This window comes from Wyeomyia smithii, chromosome 3 (genome assembly GCF_029784165.1).
Source record: "Wyeomyia smithii strain HCP4-BCI-WySm-NY-G18 chromosome 3, ASM2978416v1, whole genome shotgun sequence".
Taxonomy (NCBI): Eukaryota; Metazoa; Arthropoda; class Insecta; order Diptera; family Culicidae; genus Wyeomyia; species Wyeomyia smithii.
In genome coordinates, this window is record NC_073696.1 from 173439892 (window position 1) to 173458413 (window position 18522).

At 37.2% G+C, this 18522-nt stretch overlaps 2 protein-coding genes across 3 annotated transcripts; one reads left to right on the forward strand and one right to left on the reverse strand.

Annotated features, from left to right (window-relative positions):
* The first annotated feature begins 9521 nt into the window (after positions 1-9521).
* LOC129727936 (protein-lysine N-methyltransferase EEF2KMT) lies at positions 9522-11309 on the forward strand. The gene is made up of 3 exons (XM_055686227.1): positions 9522-10181; positions 10240-11059; positions 11116-11309. The coding sequence occupies exons 1-3, from the start codon at positions 10077-10079 to the stop codon at positions 11232-11234; spliced, it is 1044 nt and encodes a 347-aa protein (XP_055542202.1). The 5' UTR covers positions 9522-10076; the 3' UTR covers positions 11235-11309.
* A 439-nt stretch (positions 11310-11748) lies between these two features.
* Positions 11749-15842, reverse strand: LOC129727935 (transcription initiation factor TFIID subunit 6-like). 2 transcript variants are annotated; one of them, XM_055686225.1, is made up of 4 exons: positions 13821-15842; positions 13320-13765; positions 12959-13263; positions 11749-12351 (listed from the first exon to the last, which is right to left on the reverse strand). In XM_055686225.1, exons 1-4 carry the CDS (start codon positions 14679-14681, stop codon positions 12113-12115), a joined length of 1851 nt encoding a protein of 616 aa, XP_055542200.1. In that variant the 5' UTR covers positions 14682-15842; the 3' UTR covers positions 11749-12112. The 2 variants fall into 2 exon arrangements, with proteins under 2 accessions (XP_055542200.1, XP_055542199.1); XM_055686224.1 differs by having other exon boundaries at positions 11749-12339; positions 13821-14729.
* Between the last annotated feature and the right edge of the window lie 2680 nt (positions 15843-18522).

An 18522-nucleotide genomic window follows, 5' to 3' on the forward strand; every position in this document is an offset into this window, starting at 1 on the left:
ATGGGGATGACCTTTTCAAATGTTAATCCAGATAAATTTTCAAACGCAAGTTTGCAAAGTAGCTTGATTTAATGAGACCTACACACCCACAATGTTCGATTGAATTCTGTTAGAGTGCTGTAAGCTCAAAGAAAATTATTACCCAACAGGGAAAAAACCGTCAAAGTCAACACCCATACTTAATAAATTCATACCTCGTTGATTCCTTGGCGAATTTTCAATCTTTGGCTTCCAATGAACCCGAAATAAATTCTGATTTATTGACAACATATAAACCTAAGTGAAACAGAATGTCACAAAAAGTTCTAAGCGTTGCAAAAATGTACACTTTGGCACACACTCCGGAAATGCGAAACATTTCCAGTGACCCTTGGTCACGTTCAGTTCTCAAGTAATACTAGGAAACTAGGACAGTTTTCCAGTAAAATGAAACCTGTTTTGTCAGAATTGATTCATTTTTCGTGATGTTTTGGCCATTTAAAATTGACAGAATTTTTCCTGCTTCAATTATTTCCCTTATTATACAACCTTCAAAATGAACTTCGGCTTGAAACTACTCCGTAGAAAGCGCTCCCGGCGTAAAACCCGAAGACTTTCCAAAACAAACTGTTTAACTCGTCCGGTTGTTTGAATTTTCATTTGCAGTATCGTAAGATTTGTCATTCAAGGCCTTAACACAATGGATACGTTGCGGCTGCGTTTGCGGTAATTTGACAGTTAGCCCATACATTTACTGTCACATTGACGTCTACGTAACGCAAACGTATCCATTCTGTTTGGGCCATCACTGTCTCTGTTTTTAACAAATTTATATAGCGAAATTGCATTTGTCGAATAACGTTTGCGGTAAAAAAATGGACAAAAATTGCCGATTTTTCATGGGTTTACCTTCAATCGCACTGACGAAACTACTCATGCATTATCAATCATTGTAACCCATGAGTTAGCAAAAAAAAATTTGACAGCTCTATCAGTCAAACTCTAACTGTGATGACGAAAAAAAGTGAAGCTACTACGTTCAGAAGTGTGCGCGTTCAAAGAACGGTACCCCGCCGCGTCAAAAACGGACATCGTGCGGCACTTTGTGGACGCCGGGTATGCCGGTTCTGGCATCTACAACATCTTGACTCTATTGGACGACGATCAGAGCATGGAAAGAAAACCCGGTTCCGGACGGTCAACGACCCTGAGCGAAAAGAAGCTTCAAAGGATGCTGAAGAGGAAGACCGAGGGAAAAGTGGCTAAATCGCTGCGTGCACTTGGCCGAGAGGTTGATGCATTCTCTAAAACAGTGAAAAAGTATCTGGAGCACATGGACATACATACAAGAAGCGGCAGCCCCGTCCACTGGTCTCGGAGCTGCAGGCAATGATGCAGCGACAGCGGTTGAATAAGATGGTCAAGTCTATTTTCCAGGCGAATCGCGACGTGGCAGTGGTATTGGACGACTAGAACTATCTTACCCTGGATGGCAATGACTAGCAGGGCTCATCGTATTTTACCTCCCCCACGAAGGAAGTGAGCACCGAGGTAAAGTTTATTTCACAGACCAAGTTCCCCAAGAAGGTGCGGCTGTGGCTGACAATCAGCGAGAAAGGGATGTCAAAGTTGCTCTTCTTTCGCTCCGGGCTGGCCGTGAACGGGGAATTTTATAGTACGAAGTGCCTGACAGAAGTTGCGTCGTTCATCAACGAAATACCATAAGCGCGAAGACACGGTGTTCTGGCCAGATTTGACGTCGGCCAACTACTCGAAGCGATCGTTGGAGGAGATGGAGCGGCTGAATATCGATGTGGTACCGAAGTCGGCGAATCCGCCTAACGTCCCCCACCTGCTTCCCATCGAGAATTTCTGGGCAAACTTGAAGCGCAAGATCTATTCCAACAATTTTGTCGCGAAAACGGAGGAGGAATTAATAAAAAACGAAGAAAGAGCTTAAAAACATGGCTACACGCATGTTTTCGTCCGCCATGGCGAATGTTCCGGTTAACTGCCGGAAGGCTGCACGCAAGAGCGTAATATTTTTTTGCGAGAAAGCTAACATGATAATCTTCCATGGGAAATTTATCCAACTCAATTATCTGTCATAGTATTTTTTTTCATCACCATCTGAAATAGCTTTTTTCTCACCATCTGGAAAAAAAAATTTTACCCCGAAAATAAGCTGTCAAATTATCGATACTTATCGATAATATCGATAGAAGCCCCGGAATTATCGATTGTTATCGATGTCCGTTTTGGGCGATATTTCCCATCACTAGTCAGAATAGGTATTGGGCGATCTCTCGTTGAGTGATGATGGGCGATTTTCTCTCCGATCTTACCGATTATCGACATTAAGAAAACACCCAGGCTTGAAATGATAAAAATTGAATTCTCACAATGCACGAAAATTGAATTACCCGTACCCGACCCGTACCCGACCAGTTGAGAATTTTTCAAACCCGTACCCGACCCGAACCCGAAGCCTTGGTTTTTTAATTACCCGTACCCGACCCGAACCCGTAGAATATTTTTTGGCGTTACCCGAATCCCGAACCGAACCCGTCGGGTACGGGTTTCGGGTAAAAATACCCGTACCCGACCATCTCTACTACAGAGAGCCTTCTCTCAAGTTAAGCTCCCAAGCTGGCTATGCTCAGGGATGCCACATATACAGATTAATCTGTATTTTACAGATTTTTGGCCGAAGAAACGGTACAGAATCTGTATATACAGATATACAGATTTTCGTCGAAAAGTGCAGATTTACAGATTTTTCGAAATTGACATTAATTTTTAAAAACAATCCGAATTTTATTTCATTAAATATTAAGCAAATTGAACATATTTTCAACTCCTTAAACATTTTAAGCTAAAAATTTCGTTTATGTACCATAAAAACTTAAAAAATACAAAGTTCTTCATGTTTAAACAATACAGATTTTTTTTTACAGATATTTTTATTCCAGATACAGATACTCAGATTTTTTCAAAGGAAAACACAGATTTAAATGTGGCAACCCTGGCTATGCTACGATCTTCAAAGTGAAAAGAGAGTAAAAGAGTAAAGATCTGTTTTGGATTATTTAAATACTACTACATACTAACACGAATAGTGAAATGTAAACACGAGGAATGGTCCACTATGGACTGTACTGTGCGCATTACTTCGCATTGATGGTATATGTACAATACGGTTAAAGTATAGTACGGTTAAAGTATAGTTTACAGACTGGCCAAAACGTCTCCTCGCGGTTCAGCAAAATATTTTGCTGAAAGGGTACCAGCAATCAGAGATGCCAGACTTTTTTTTGGCAAGTCTGTATAATCCATAAAAATGTCTGTATAAGTCTGTATACCGCTGCGAAAAAAAGTTACCGATACATTGATACCTAATTATTTGTCGACCTGTCAGATTGTTTTGTTTTATTGCTTGTTTTGATTGTTCTTTTTCGAGTCTATCATAGTTGGTCGATTAACCGATAACTAATTTATCTTTTAAATCTAAGTAACACATAGAAGTAAGAGTCTTTCCCGTGATAAAAATCGTCGTTCGTCGTAATGTAGCTAAACTGATACATGATGGCAGAAGTCTCGCGGTTATAAAAATAGTACCTTCAAGGTTTGGGACATTTTAAGCAATTCTTCAACGTTGGATATTGCTCCGAATAGAACAAACGGTCTTTTCACCAATATAACCTGCATGGCAATCGATCGAGTCAATCAGCTGTTTGTTACTGGGGGCGAAACAGGCAGATTAGTGCCCACGGGGCCGATAAAAACCCCGATAGCCTGACTCGATTCCCGCTGTCATGATTTCACTCTCAAAAACGCAAGATTAATATGTTCAGCAAAGTGTTCAGTTCCTAGTTCACTTTTTCCAGCAACGGCTACAGTGACTTTTGGTTTTTGTGTTCGTTTTTTTGTGTATACTGGTAAAACCATTATGTAGAATATCAGATATCTGTGTAATATCTGTATTATACTAAATGTCTGTATAAAATCTGTAGGCTTATGCGTGTCTGTATCGCAACACAGAAAGTCTGTATAATACAGATTTGTCTGTATATCTGGCATCTCTGCCAGCAATCCACTTTTTTGCTGATTCACAGCATTATTTTTGTAATGCAGTTCCACAATTTACTGAATTTACAATATATCAACAAACAAAATATGATAATTTACAGAAAACTAGCAAGCAATTCAGTGATTTACGAAAATACAGAAAAACTATTTTTTGAACCCAAAAACAGTAAATGAATATTTGCTGGAAATCAGCGAGCAAATCATATGTCAAAAAATTTCACGTCAAACTGTATTCGCGTTGACGGTGTTGCTGATATTTGTTTGGTTTTTTGCATGCGAAAAAGCCTTCAAAATCTCTTTCAACGCGAATAAACCGAATTAGTAAAATCCGCCAAATCGCCGCAAAGCTCATACGGGATCACAGCTAAGGACCTGATAGCTGATATGAGATCATAGCTGAATTACTGTTGGGCTAGATGAACGTGAAAGTAGATATGATATATGTATATAAATACATCTCTATTTCAACAGTGATTTGATTATGATCATATGGGTGGATAAAAAGTGGTAAAATTATACTCTGCTTTGCTGAATGTAGAGCAAAACACTTTATTGCTGATTATTCCAGTAGTTGAATTTCAGTATGCTGAAGCCACATTTAAGCCAAAAAACATCATATCAAAAAGACTGGCATCTCTGGATCGATCCCATACAAATCTCGCGTAATTTTTCAAAGCGACCTATCTAACATTGAGAGACTCTCTCTGTTTACTTTCTCTTTGATCAGAATTATGTTATTTTTTTCCATATTTCATAACATTCAATGCATAGTAAGCAAGACAGTATTACTATCTCTCGATTAAAGGGAAGAAAGCTTAGAAAATATATATAATGACGACGTAATTAACGGAACAAAGTGAGAGAGGAGAGAATCTGTCATTGTTACTTAGGTCCCTTTGAAAAATCACGCGAGAAATGACAAGCGTCAAATCAAACAGCGCACTCCCTATTAAAGGTGGAAGTTTGCATCGCTGCGAAGACAGAATGGGCGTATGGGGCCGTACAATAATTACGTAAGCATATTTTTCCACTTTTTTAACCCCCTTCCCTCCCTTGTAAGACATCGTAAGATTTTTGGATAGCCCCTCCTCTCCCCTAGTAAGATCTTACTGGCACCATATATAAATTTTTATTTTAGTTTTATCATCCTGAAGCAAACACAATACTTTGTTTTCTCTTCTGTCCTTAATTCGAGTTATTCGTCCTTCCGTAATTTTCTTTATATGAATTTTATAGTCCACACTTTCATGAACATGGTTATTTCAACAGCTGCATTAACAATGTTATTCTTACGAAAGATAATCAATTCACCCCCGTCCCTCTCTTGTAACATAACGTCAGAAAATTGCACACACACCCTCTCCCCCTCCCCCTATTTGCTTACGTAAATATTGAACGGCCCCTATGTGGTGGTCCAACCTGTGCGTTCGGCTTGCATCCACATCGCCAGCACACACACTAGTATGTGTCAGTTCCACTTTTACTCGAAAAACTGTGCTGCCAAAACTGTCGCTCAATCTCAGGCAGAGTTCCCAGTCTTCTTGATATGATGTTTTTGGTTAAGTGCTGTCAAGTGTCAACAACAATATCGCACGCTAGGCCAGAGGGGGCTTAACGCCGGTCTCTATAAACTAGATTAGTCGAGAGAATTGGGTTGTTTAGGCTCGAAATCGCTACAATGACAGTTCGCCCATGTACCAATTGTCTTTGTAGCGATTTAGAGCAATTTTTAATTCTTCATTTGGAAATCGAAGTAAAAAATCACGTTTTGCTCAGAAAATTACACTCTTTTAGCTGATACATAAAAATCAAAAATTCGTGAATAGCTAAACAACCCAGTTCGTCATCGATATTGTTTTTGGTAAATTTTGAATGTTGTAGGATAAGTATAACGATACATCGTGCTAGCTAGCCGGAGCTAGCCGATCAACATCGCTAACTACAGAGCCACGGGGACCACCGTGTTGTCAGTAGACTATCTCACCGAATCCCTTTAACCTCACTTTTCTGACAGTTAGTGGTAACTTTGTTTACGTTTTGGACTTTGTACTTTTTTCTGTTGGAGCAATCGTGCGCGTAGTGGATATGCTGCTCAATTTATAATTGTTCTTAGTGTACTGGCGCCTCACGCACAACATTTAAAGGGCATTCTGATCACAATTGAAAAGATCTGCTATAATTGGGATCCAAACTGCATCACTCGGAGGTAAATAAAGTTACCAGTAGCTGTCAAACTCAGGTGCGTGACGTCACCGTGCGATGGTGTGTTGTACGAAATTTCGCTTTGTTGGATAGACAGCAAAATGTACAGTAAGGTATTTTTTACACGTTTTTTGCGATAATTTACCAAATAACGCGTTTTTTACGTCTTTTTTTTTTCAAAGAACGCGTTTGAGCGGAGGAAACAATTATCTTTGACCAAAATTTTATCTGTCAAAAAACGACAAATATTTGACGCTTGTGTGCAGCCTTCACAGTTCTTTATATCCCATCAGCTGATAATGTGTTGTTTTGCCGCAGAAGTAAAAAGCCAGTCGTGAAAAATAGGGCTATAATCTGTGGAAAATACCGCCTTGTTCAACAAAATGAATGAGAATACTGACAGTTGGAATATATTCATCAAATTACAAAATATCTGCGCTGAATTTCGGATTTTCACCATTCTCATAGCGAATTTCTTTATTCCACTGCGTTAGGGCAAATCTGCCGAGGAATAAAGTAACGACATAGCGATTTACGACGCAAGTAAGAAAGAGATGCCAGATAATTGCGGTGGTGGGTTGAAGCTGACAAATTTTACGGTGCGCTTCGGCAGCACCCCAGGTCAATACTGGGTCAAAATCGAGAGAATAAAGAAGGGTTTTGACAGCAGTTAGGTTGCTTCCAGGTCAAAACGAGGTGAGCTGGTTGAATAGAGAAATTCGCTACTAGACGCTGCTAATCATTGGCTCATAATACTGGTTATGAAATTTACTTTTCCATATAGGTAGGTATATTGCATATTGTTTTTTGAGCATTTCCATGTTTATTGATTACGCTTATGCTTCAAGGCAGCTGAACGAATTTCCAACCCGAAACTCTTGCCTCCCAGCTTGAACTGTTATACTTTTACCGACAGAGTTAAAATACCCCTATTGTCAAAATATATGAATCTTCAAAGCACGAGAAAAGCAAAAACTTTGAAAAAGCCTGAGCAAAATCAAATAATGTACTACCGAAATTGATTTAATATTCTTATATTATCGTAGCCTACCCTATGGTATAACTCTTAAAAAAATGTCTTCGTTTTTGATTCAGAAAAAAATACGTCTGGGGGGAGGGGTAGTTGAGCTTGTTACGTAACTGTGATGTTTGCTCAAAATTGCAAATTTGGAGGGGGGACAGGTTGCCCAGCGTTTCGTAATTTTAGGGGGGGAGTCATATCAAACGTTACTTATCGATACATAGGGGGGAGGGGGCCTGAAATCTAGGTTTTTAGCGTTACGTAATTTGTGTACGATGCCAAAGCCAAAAAGTGACCCATATTTACTGGGAATTCTTGCGAAACACATGAAGACTCAAACTGACGTAAGCAGAGTTGTCAAAAGGGTAGGTAACATATTATGAATTTTTCATTATAGCGTCCGCCATTATGGTGCGTAAAAAGCTGGATAGATTTTTATTTTAGTTTTATCATCCTGAAGCAAACACAATACTTCGTCTCCTCTTCTGTCCTTAATTCGAGTTAATCGTCCTTCCGTAATTTTCTTTTTATGAATTTAACCGTCCTTACTTTCATGATCATGGTTATTTAAACAGCTGCATTAACAATGTTTTTCTCACGTAAGATAATCAATTCACCCCCCTCCCTCTCTTGTAAAATAGCGTAAGAAAATTGCACAGCCCCCTCCCCCTATTTACTTACGTAATTATTGAACGGCCCCTTAGTGAAAATACGAAGGCTCAATAATGTGTTCTCGATTTTGACGTAGAACGATGTCTCACAAGAAGTTCGACTTTTTTTTACAAAAAGGACCTTTCATCGAAAAGCATAGTGATAAAGCGCAAGCACACCTTTCTGCTATAGACACTATTCGCGAGTACGAAACTGCTGATATTTGTTTGGTTTTTGCATGAGAAAAAGAAGGAAGGAAATATTTTTGCTTTTCTGCTCATAATTCAAAAATTGGCTAATATGCCATTTTTACCGAAATCGAGAAAACAGTTTCTCGTGATGGTAAACACCCTAACGGAAGCCGATTGTCAAAAAATGCATTTGGGAAGGCAGCAAATGTGAAACAATTTTGGCTAATATCCAAAATAATTGAGAAGTTGGCTAATATCCAATATGTTTCTACCTGTTGCATGTTCACGAAGCAGTGTATTATAACTATAATTTGTATCGTCCAACTTTCGAAAGTGTGTTATAGCCTGGTGGTTACTGGCGACAGGTAAGCGATCGTAAGGCCCTTGCATCAAATTTGATTTTTTACAAAGAATATTAGATGCAACAAGAATTTATTCGTTGTGCTGCGAAACCCAATGATCAAAACGCGTGACTGTTTTCTTTTGTCATAAATCTACATTCTTAAAAAAAAAATATTTAGCTCTTTGATTAAAAGCAATATTCAAAAAAAATCAGATTTCATTTTGGATTTGATAAGTAAAAATAGGAAAGGGGATTGTGGAATTATCATGAATAATAATATTTTCGTTATATTATTATATTGCTGCACGAAACAATTGTCTCGCCGTCCTTTTCATCCTCACTTTTGCTTCCGTGTTGTTTTATTAAATTTAAAACCATTTTCATCACCAACGAGCACAATATAATTCACATCGTATGGATATTAGCCAAATTGCACACCTGTTTTTCAACTGACCTTTCGTTTATAATTGAAAAACGGCTTCTGCGTGAAAAATACTTGGCGGTTGGAATTTTCCTGCAGATTTCTCTGTTTCAACTCAACGGCAAGGTTCTAGCATATATGAAGGGTGATACACTCAATAAAAAGTTGTCATGGGCAGTCAAGATACGTTGTACCGACGAAAAACTTTAAAATGCGTCTTTCTCGATTTGATGCCCAATTATATTAGCCAATTTTTGAATAATGGGCAGTTTTGTCATCACACACATTTTGACAATTGTATATAAGAGTTCGCCTAGGTGCGAACAGCCTTTAAAACCTCTTCCAACTTCGTAGTCGCGAACATATATAGTGTCTATACTTTCTGCCTCTTGCCTAAAACATATTTCCGATAAAGGTGTTAAAGAAATAAAAGAACAAACAACCGGACACTAAACCTCTAAATTGTACAACATGTACTTTCTGAACTGCGCGATTGATTATGTCAGATATGATCTGTATGAAGTGTCAAGCTAATAGCACTGAGGAATAAACTTATTAATAAGCGAATATTATTTTATTCTATTATTTTTTTTTTTCATTTTTCGGACCCCTTAAATGCATTTGAGTGTCGCTGAATGTTGAACTAGCGAACTCCCAACTAACAATCACCCAACGAACGAATTACTTCTGTTTTGGTTGATTATGATAACTACATCCCGTTACACCCAGAAATAACAGTTTTGTAGATCTGTGAAATCTGTGAATCAGAATTCAAAAGGGCAAGAAGAGAGGGAGAGAGCACACAAAATAAAAATACCACAAATCTCTCTCGCTATAAATCACTGGAAGCAAAATATTTTGACAACGCAAATAAGGACCATCACGGTAATTTGTGGGTAAACAGCTTTGTGCTCTTTACAGATATGTGGCTAAGCCAAAAAAGTTAAAATAAATATTCGTGCTCGCAATTACCAAACAGCTGACATTTAAAAGCCAGTCATTTTTGTGCTTGAACTTTCAAAACAATCATAGTTTATGCCGATATGTTCCATCGTGGTTGGTTAAGATTTGTCTTGAACAGTAGCACCTTAGCACTTGGCGACTCTTCAGGTGAATTTAGTTATCCAGGTCTCGGGATCGGAAGTCGTTTCGAAGTGACGCAGCAGCACACGAAAAGCAATGTTTCAAAAATGTAAAAATAAAACCATGAACTTTGATGATGCTCTTGTACTAGTGAGAAGGAACTTTTTGTGTTGTCTGCCAGTACTTCAAATTGATTGGCACGTAAGTCAAAGCAAATACTTTTGTCTGAAATTACTATTTATTTTCTTTCAACTGACAGGGGCTCTTGGATGATATCAGTTGGGAACAGCAAGAGAAGCTCTTAGAATATACAGTAAATAATCCGCTGGTTGTTCGTTATCCTGTAAAATTTGGGTATCAAATAGCATTTTTGAAGCATATTATTCATCATTTAAATAAAATGAATGTTGAACAACACGATCAACTTTACGGAAAATACTGTGCATTGTTGAACAACCAATGTGGCTCAACGGATCAAGCTGGATTCAATTACAAACATTACGAAATACCTGGAAACGATGTCATTACGTTAAAAGAATCGAGTGCCTTTATTTCGGATGGTACCGCCGGTCTTTGTAGTTGGCAGGCCTCGAAGGCACTATGTGAATTCATAATTCATAACTTGGAAGATTTTCGTGGAAAAAATATACTGGAACTTGGTTCTGGTGTTGGCCTCACTGGAATTTTTATTGCCAAGTACTGTGAACCATCGATGTTAGTTCTCTCAGACTGCCACAATTCAGTGATAAACACCTTGAAGCAAAACGTTGAGCTCAATTTTCCTAAGGGTGCTAAGGTCGATTGCGACAACCCTTTGGTGAGTTGTTTAATCGATAATGGAGATTCGTTGGTGGCGGTGATGGATATTGACTGGAGCTACATAAACGAGTCAAATTTGCATCAATTGATTGAGCCGGAAGTTGTGGTTGGGGCTGATATTGTATACGATCATTCTTTGTTTGAGCCGCTATTAATAGCGATCAATTATGCTTTTACGCTTTCGAATAATAAATGCAAGTTTGTTCTATCGTGTACTGAACGCAACCAAGACACTCTGAGCGATTTTTTGGAACTACTTAGTAAGTATGTTCAAAATTGTTTTTCTGTTTATTTATATACAACCTAATTTTTCTAGTAACTGCCCGATATCGAATAAATGAAGAAACAGTGTATGCCTCGAAACACTTTCAATGGGATTCTACCTCTGCAAAAATACGCATCTTTTCAATCACACGCGATTGGAGCTTTCAGTGAATTTACCTACCTATCAAAAATCAATGCTAAAATTCAAAAATCTTTACATCTATGAATACATGTACTACAAACTAAGATTTTGTTAGAAAACACTAATTTTAACAGTTCTATGTCAAATGTTGACACTTTATTAACTGTTCGTACTATAGCAATCCTCAGATTGACAACATATTTCTCAAAATGCAGTGCAGATTTTTATAAAATGCTTTATTAGAACAGTGCAACGAGTTCCAATAAAAGATCGATCAATACCTCAATAGTTATATCCATTGAATTGGAATTGCATTTGCAAGCATTCAAACGTAATCAAACTTTAATCGAAAATGGGTTAACGCTTAAAACTTTGCGACGTGGTGTTTACATGTGAAGCACGTAGAAACCTCATTATAGAAATTTAGAGTTATTGAGTGCTTGTACAAATCTCTCTTGTACTATCTACAAAAAATAATCTTGTCACCTAACTATTTTCTCACAAATACAACTGATTTTATCAAAAATAATACACTCATAAAAATATTGCTTTAAATGTTTAAATATGTTTTATTGGTTAAATGTTTAAATATGTTTTGTACGATGTTTTCGTACGATCGTTAAGACATGATTTGTCAACTGATATCGTATAGACCGGAAATTCGTTACAATCTACAACACTTTCAACGCTAAACAACAATCCGTTCGTGTAGGTAAATAAGAGATAAATAAAAAAATTAATATTTCGTTAATTGTTAATAATGTTGTTTGAAATAATCAGTTACATTGTTATATTTCGGATCACGGATTTCGCTTGATACCTGCAAGTTTTGTATATTATACATTTGTTCTAACACAGGAATAAACATGTTAAAGCATACGCAGACTGTTTATACCGTTATACCGATTTATGCTAAGTGTGATAAATCATCAAGCTCTAGTGGCGGTGGGGGTTGTGTATTGCCCGTTCCTGATGTACTACTGCTGCCACTGACAAATATGGGTTTTGTGATTACATTCGCTGCTGGACCTTGTGGTAACACTAACTTCTGAGTGTTCGGTTCGATTTTAATCATAGGAGGCTGGGCAGATACTCCTGAGCTACCACTAGGCCGTTGGCTATGCTGAATGATACCTAAAAAATCATCTTTCGATTGGTGTCGATTTGGGAGAGAAAAGAGATCTGTATTTGAATCATAGGTAGCTTGAGGCGTTATGGAAGTTACTCGTATGTTTCGAGGTTAGTACAGGTTTTATTGTTATAATTTATTCTAGCATTAGAGTGCAATGAATTACAATCAGCAAAAACGAACAGTGCAAGAGATGCTAGCGGAACGTCATTTATTATTATTTAATCTAAGACGAACAAATATTATTTAATCTAAGACGAACAATAACAAGGTCGAAACGCCCTCAACGCGTCCAAGAAACATCAACTGTGTCTGTGTGCGTATTATCTTGTTATCTTGTCTTTGATATAATTTATAATTCACTGAAAGCAGCAATAAATTTTGTAAATTTGTTCGAATTTTGTAGTTTTTAACATATTGGTTAAACATGTTTGTTTGAAAATACCTAAGAATTTGAATTAATATTTTAGTAACATCGCTTTGCAGACACTGTCAAAAACAACGCAACATTGTGGGTAATAAAATAAATATCTCTCGGGCTAGAGGGGAACCAGTTGAAACCCCTCTTTAATAAGGTATATCTATCTCAGGTATACCTATCAGATGTCATCTGAAGCAACTTACCTTGCGAGGGAGAAGGTGTCTGTTGACGTTGCGTAACGATAACATACTTTTGCTGTTGTCCGCCGGAAGAAGATTGCCCACCTGTGGAAGTTTGCCTTTGAACACCAGAACTCTTGTTCCCAACACTGCTGACGCTTCCACTTATAAGTGGAGTCTGTGGTCTGGCCGGTGCATTTGATGTAGTTGTTACGATTGAAACATTGGCAGTAGTGTTAGTGCTTGTACATGTAGGTGCAGATGGAGGAGCTGTTCTAGCTTTGATAACGCCTTGATGTAATGTTGGTCCAAGAAAACCATAATCTTTTCTGCAGATAGCATCAAATTAGAAAATTAACATGTAAGAAACGAAACCTATACGAACTTGTATTCTTCTACAATATCTGGTGGGTTTCGAAGGATTTTTAAGATAGGTGAACAAACTTTTTGCAACATTGCTCTTATATGTCCAGCAGCAATTTTGTCCGTAGCACTGATATTACTACCTTGTAGATGCACTTCCACTCGCTCAGAAATGAACTTAAGCCGGGGAATGATGAAGACTTTTATAACTTCTGTTCCGAGCTCAGACAATCCTTCCAAAGCTCCGTAAAGAGAGGATAGTGGCGTTTTGTCATTTTGCAACGCAGAACTGAACAATCTGGTTACCCTCGTTTGCAGATTGTTTGTAGAGGTGTTGAAATTTTTACAGATCTGTGCCATAAGACGTGCTGCAAAATCACGAAGAGCCCAGTGATTGTCTAGTTCGGGGCGCATGCAGAGTTGCCGAGAAACGATGCACGTAGAAACAGAAGGAATCATTTCGTGAAGCTGCAATACAAAACAAAATGAGTTTCTTATTGCTTTAAAATGTATGAAAACTTACATATTTCTCAAGATATAGAGCAGGATTATCCAGTAAAGCTCGAACCATTCTCATCAAGTAGATCAATAAAGCGAGATTATTCTGAACCACATTAACTTTTACCCCCTCAGCGATGAACGTACACATTCTAGGTAACATTTCATGCAATCCTGGATCGCAAGCTAAAGAAGTGAGTGCTTCTGCTCTCCTAGCCTCATCTGATCCAACACAGGCTTCAGTAATTTCTTTATAATATAACTGTTGCTCTACAGACAGTTCATGTGTAGCTAATTGTTTAACATGAACCGTCTCGACATTTTTAAGCTTTTGCGCCTTCCATATTGCAGGTTTGCCAGTTGTATCTTTAATGTGAGCTTTGTCAAGTTTATGTACCGGGTTAACTGAATCTAACGCTTGAACATCCTTAGAGAGCGGCGGTGGATTTTCCGGAATAGTCGGTTGAACTCCATCTACACAAAGCCAATGAGCGCGTAATGTAATATCCAGCGGGATTTTCGGAGGTGCGGTTTGTATGACATCTGCAAGATCAATTTCTTTTTCCTCGATAAAATGTAGCTCTCGGCCTCCGCCGGAAGCGAATCGAAACGGAATATAATCAGGCGAAACAAAACCGTATTGAGGCTCAATGTTACGTACTTTTAAGGAATGATCAATATCGGCGATTGACATCTTCATTCGTTTCGAATGATACATAAACTTTGCCGCATCTTGGACAATTTGTTTCAATTTAAAAGAGACATCATCGGCGAGTTCCTTTGCCGCATCATCCGGAAGGCTTCCGACTCCAATACTTTCGGCTATTACTTTAATTGATTCTAGCGATAATGTTGTACCATACATTGTTTTATCACCTTCACTCATGATTAATTTCAGATGATTAAGTTTAGTTATTAGAATTTGTAAAAAAAACTGAAAATGACACTACGATGTTGATAAACGTTTTTATAAAACTAACTAGTTTACACAGCACAGTTTACAGCAACATTGGGCAATGCTGTATCGGTATCAAAAAAATCGATACTTTCGCCCCGGTATTTCGATTTTTTGGACTGATACCAAGTAAAGCCCTACACGCTCGTCAAATTTAACTCTAAACTGAGTGAGATGTCACTCACTTTCGTTAAAAGTGAACCTCACACCAAAATTTCTCTTTATGGTTCAGCAAAGTACATTGCTGAAAGTGTATCAGCAAACCATTTGTTTACTGAATCACAGCATTTTTTTCAAAAGTTTGCTGTAATTCAGTTCTACAATTTACTGAATTTCGTTCAGTAATTTTATTTTTGCTGTAAACCAGTATTTCATTGATAAATTTACTGGAAACCAGTAATCGATTCAGTGATTCGCGAAAATACAGCAAAACTATTTGCCGAACAAAAACAGTAAATGAATGTTCGCTGGAATCTAGCGAAAGAATTGATATGTCAAAAATTTTACGTCAAGCCGTCATTACCCAACAAACAATTTTGTTGTATAACGCCCTGTTAAGCCATAGTTCCGGCAAAAGTTCACTGAATAATAGCTTATTAAGCTGTAAATCAACAAAATTGTTTGTTGGGTAGTAAAACGCGCCAAATCGCTGTGTAGCTGGTACGGGATCATCGCTAAGCTCCGCTTTGAAATGAAACTGAGTAAAAGCTACTCAGTTTGCTCGTTTTGACTTTTGATCTCTTTGATAAATGAAATTGCCAGAGGATTGTTGCATACAGTTATAACAAAATCACAAGTTTTTTTTAAATCTTTGTATTTTGCATATACATATATGTAATAAAAAAAACAAACCTTATTAAATCATTAGTGTATCTTCTGCCTTAGCAGCTTCATTAAAAACCCCAGCATTACGGTTCACTGTTACCCGGGAACTGTGACTTGAGGTTTTAAATAACACATGCCAAAAAATCCATAACCATTTTCATATCTGGAGGAACTCTAATACACAAATAAAAAACGTGATAAAAAACACTTTTTCAAACAACAATACAACACGTTTTTCCAAACAACAACTTATTTTTAACGAAACGTTTTTAAATGTTTTCAATACCACTCAAAAAAAAGAGTAAAGCAGAAAATTATGACAATCTGAGTAACTGTTAGTCAGTTCGGTAAACGAAACTTACTCAATTTTTGACGTTTTAATAGACATTGTAAACTGAGTCAAAGTTGCTCAATTTAGAGTAAAATTAAAGGAGCGTGTAGAGTTAAAGTTTGGACGACTGTCACTGAAAAGTTTCAATCGAACTGTCAAAACTTGTTCCAATTGAACATAAGAATGTTTGACATCATTTCTCGCATCAGCCATCGGCCCAGTAACATCGGTTTCTTCAAGCTAAGTCTTGTATACGTTCGCGTCCGCGAGTTAGATGTTAGAAGTTTTCGAAAATTCTAGACGTTTCGGTTTATGGAGTGGTGAAGTATACGGGTGCAAGTTAATTTTTTTTCCGCGTTATAATCAGTGAATAAATAGTATATAGTTGTTTTTTTTTTCTCTTTGATTTTTGGATAGGTTAAGGATAGGTTTAATAATTTTATATATATATGTTTCATTATTAGTATAGAGTGTGAATAATAATTGAAGTTTATGGTAGAGGACGAAATAGACTTTCGGGGATTTGAGGAAGCTTCGTTATTGGGAGCGGAATCGCAATCTCAAATTGATATAACGAATAAACTAACTAACAGTGATAATGATGAATACGGCTTTTCAGACACAAAATATTGGGAAAAATTACACCAGAGAGTAGATAGAAGTAAGAGGATGACGCAACAATCAGGTGAGTTGAGTGATTGTTACATGGAGGACGCCATTACAGAAAAAAATATGACGCAATACTCGAACACATTGAGTGATACGACTAACAAACAGACAAGTAGAGACAAACGAAAACAGGTACAGACAAGTACAGACAGGAATGAACCTTCATCTACCAACAACAAGAATACACAATCACCGAAAACCAAGAGACCAAAGACCGATGAATGGACTAAAAACACAACACATTCTGTTTTTTTCATTGAAAGACAAAACAATGAACAAAAAATTCTACATCCAATGGAATTGGCTAAAATCCTCATGAACATTGGCATCAAAGACTACAAAGATTTAAAACCAGCAGGTCAAGGAAGATATCGAATTACTTTCAATCGTCCAAAAGATGCGGAATTATTGATTAACTCTAAACTATTAACAGAAGAATTCAAACACAAAGTTTATGTACCCAACATGCTCAAAGAATCAATCGGAGTTGTCCGCAGAGTGCCAACCTCTCTAACAGAAAATGAAATTTTACAAAATATTAAACCCGACAACAACAGCAAAGTTACAAAAATAGAACGAATTAATAGGATGGTCAATAACATACTTACACCCACAAATACAATAAAAATTTTTATAGACGGGCAGAGATTACCGTATTTCATTTCTATATATGGAGTTTATGCTAAAGTCGATAATTATATTTTCCCGCTCAAAATCTGCACGAAATGTTGGAGATACGGTCACAAAATAAAAACATGCAAGAGTACAACCAACCGCTGTGAAAACTGCTCATCAGAACACGACAATAAAGACTGTACGAACCCTACAAAATGTATCCATTGCCATGGTCCACATAAAATCACTGACAGACAATGCCCAGAACGTGTTAGACAAGACAAAATACGCTACTTAATGGCAGAAGAAAAACTGACATTCCTAGAAGCCGCTACCCGCTTTCCAAGAAACAACTCGGTTCAGTACCGAATTAATTCAGCCAGAGACTTTCCGAGCCTACCAGCAGTAAATGAAAACAACACAGTTCCTGAAACTTATAAACCAGAAACTACCGATAACAATATAAACATTAAAACACAAACAACATACAATAAAAGTCTACTTACTCAACCGCCTAATCTGAAACAGTTCGAAATTGATAAAATTATTCAAACAGTAAAAAACGAACTTATTCAACAACTCAACCTGGACACGCTAATAAACAAAATCAAAGGAATACAAAACAGTATAATCAAACACGCAAATCAACATAAAAACAAAAAAAATTCAATAGACTCGGATATACTCTTGATTAATATTAGCGATCAAATTAAAGCTATCATAGAACCGGAAGTCCAAATAATCCCGACCACCTCCAAAAACACTAAACTAACATGAACAAGTACAGGACACTAAAATTCATACAACAAAACATAACCAGCCTCAGACCATCTGATACACGAAAAATGCTCAATCACTTCCTTAATACCAACCAAATAGACATTGCACTCTTACAGGAAATATGGATTAAATCCAACGAACACTATAGCTTCCCTGGATACAAATTTCAAAAATCTCTTCGACCAACTGGATACGGTGGAGTCGGAATACTAGTAAAAAATGGAATTAAATTTGACGATTTCGTGCTCCCAAAACTAAGCCCATTAGAAACAATAGCAATCAAGACCCTAAATACAGAGAAAGAACTATTGATTATATCTATTTACATACCACCTTCCCCTATTAGAAATCAAGACATCAAAGAACCATTAATTAAATTATTAGAGATTATAGAAAAATCCAACTTACCAACCGTTTTGGCCGGAGACTTCAATGCACACAATTTAATCTGGAACCCATCTCATTCTAACTGTCCCAGAGGAGAACTGATTGAAAAACTTATAGAGAACACAGAATTTGTAATCATGAATGACGGTTGTCCAACACTTATCA

Bases quoted from the DNA above. Each gene is read 5' to 3' on its own strand.
- LOC129727936 (XM_055686227.1), top strand. From the start codon at position 10,077: ATGTTTCAAAAATGTAAAAATAAAACCATGAACTTTGATGATGCTCTT. The intron at 10,182-10,239 runs GTAAGTCAAAGC...TTCAACTGACAG, and splicing joins TACTTCAAATTGATTGGCAC to GGGCTCTTGGATGATATCAG. The intron at 11,060-11,115 runs GTAAGTATGTTC...TAATTTTTCTAG, and splicing joins CGATTTTTTGGAACTACTTA to TAACTGCCCGATATCGAATA.
- LOC129727935 (XM_055686225.1), bottom strand. From the start codon at position 14,681: ATGAGTGAAGGTGATAAAACAATGTATGGTACAACATTATCGCTAGAA. The intron at 13,766-13,820 runs GTAAGTTTTCAT...TTTGTATTGCAG, and splicing joins CTCTATATCTTGAGAAATAT to CTTCACGAAATGATTCCTTC. The intron at 13,264-13,319 runs GTTCGTATAGGT...TGCTATCTGCAG, and splicing joins GATATTGTAGAAGAATACAA to AAAAGATTATGGTTTTCTTG.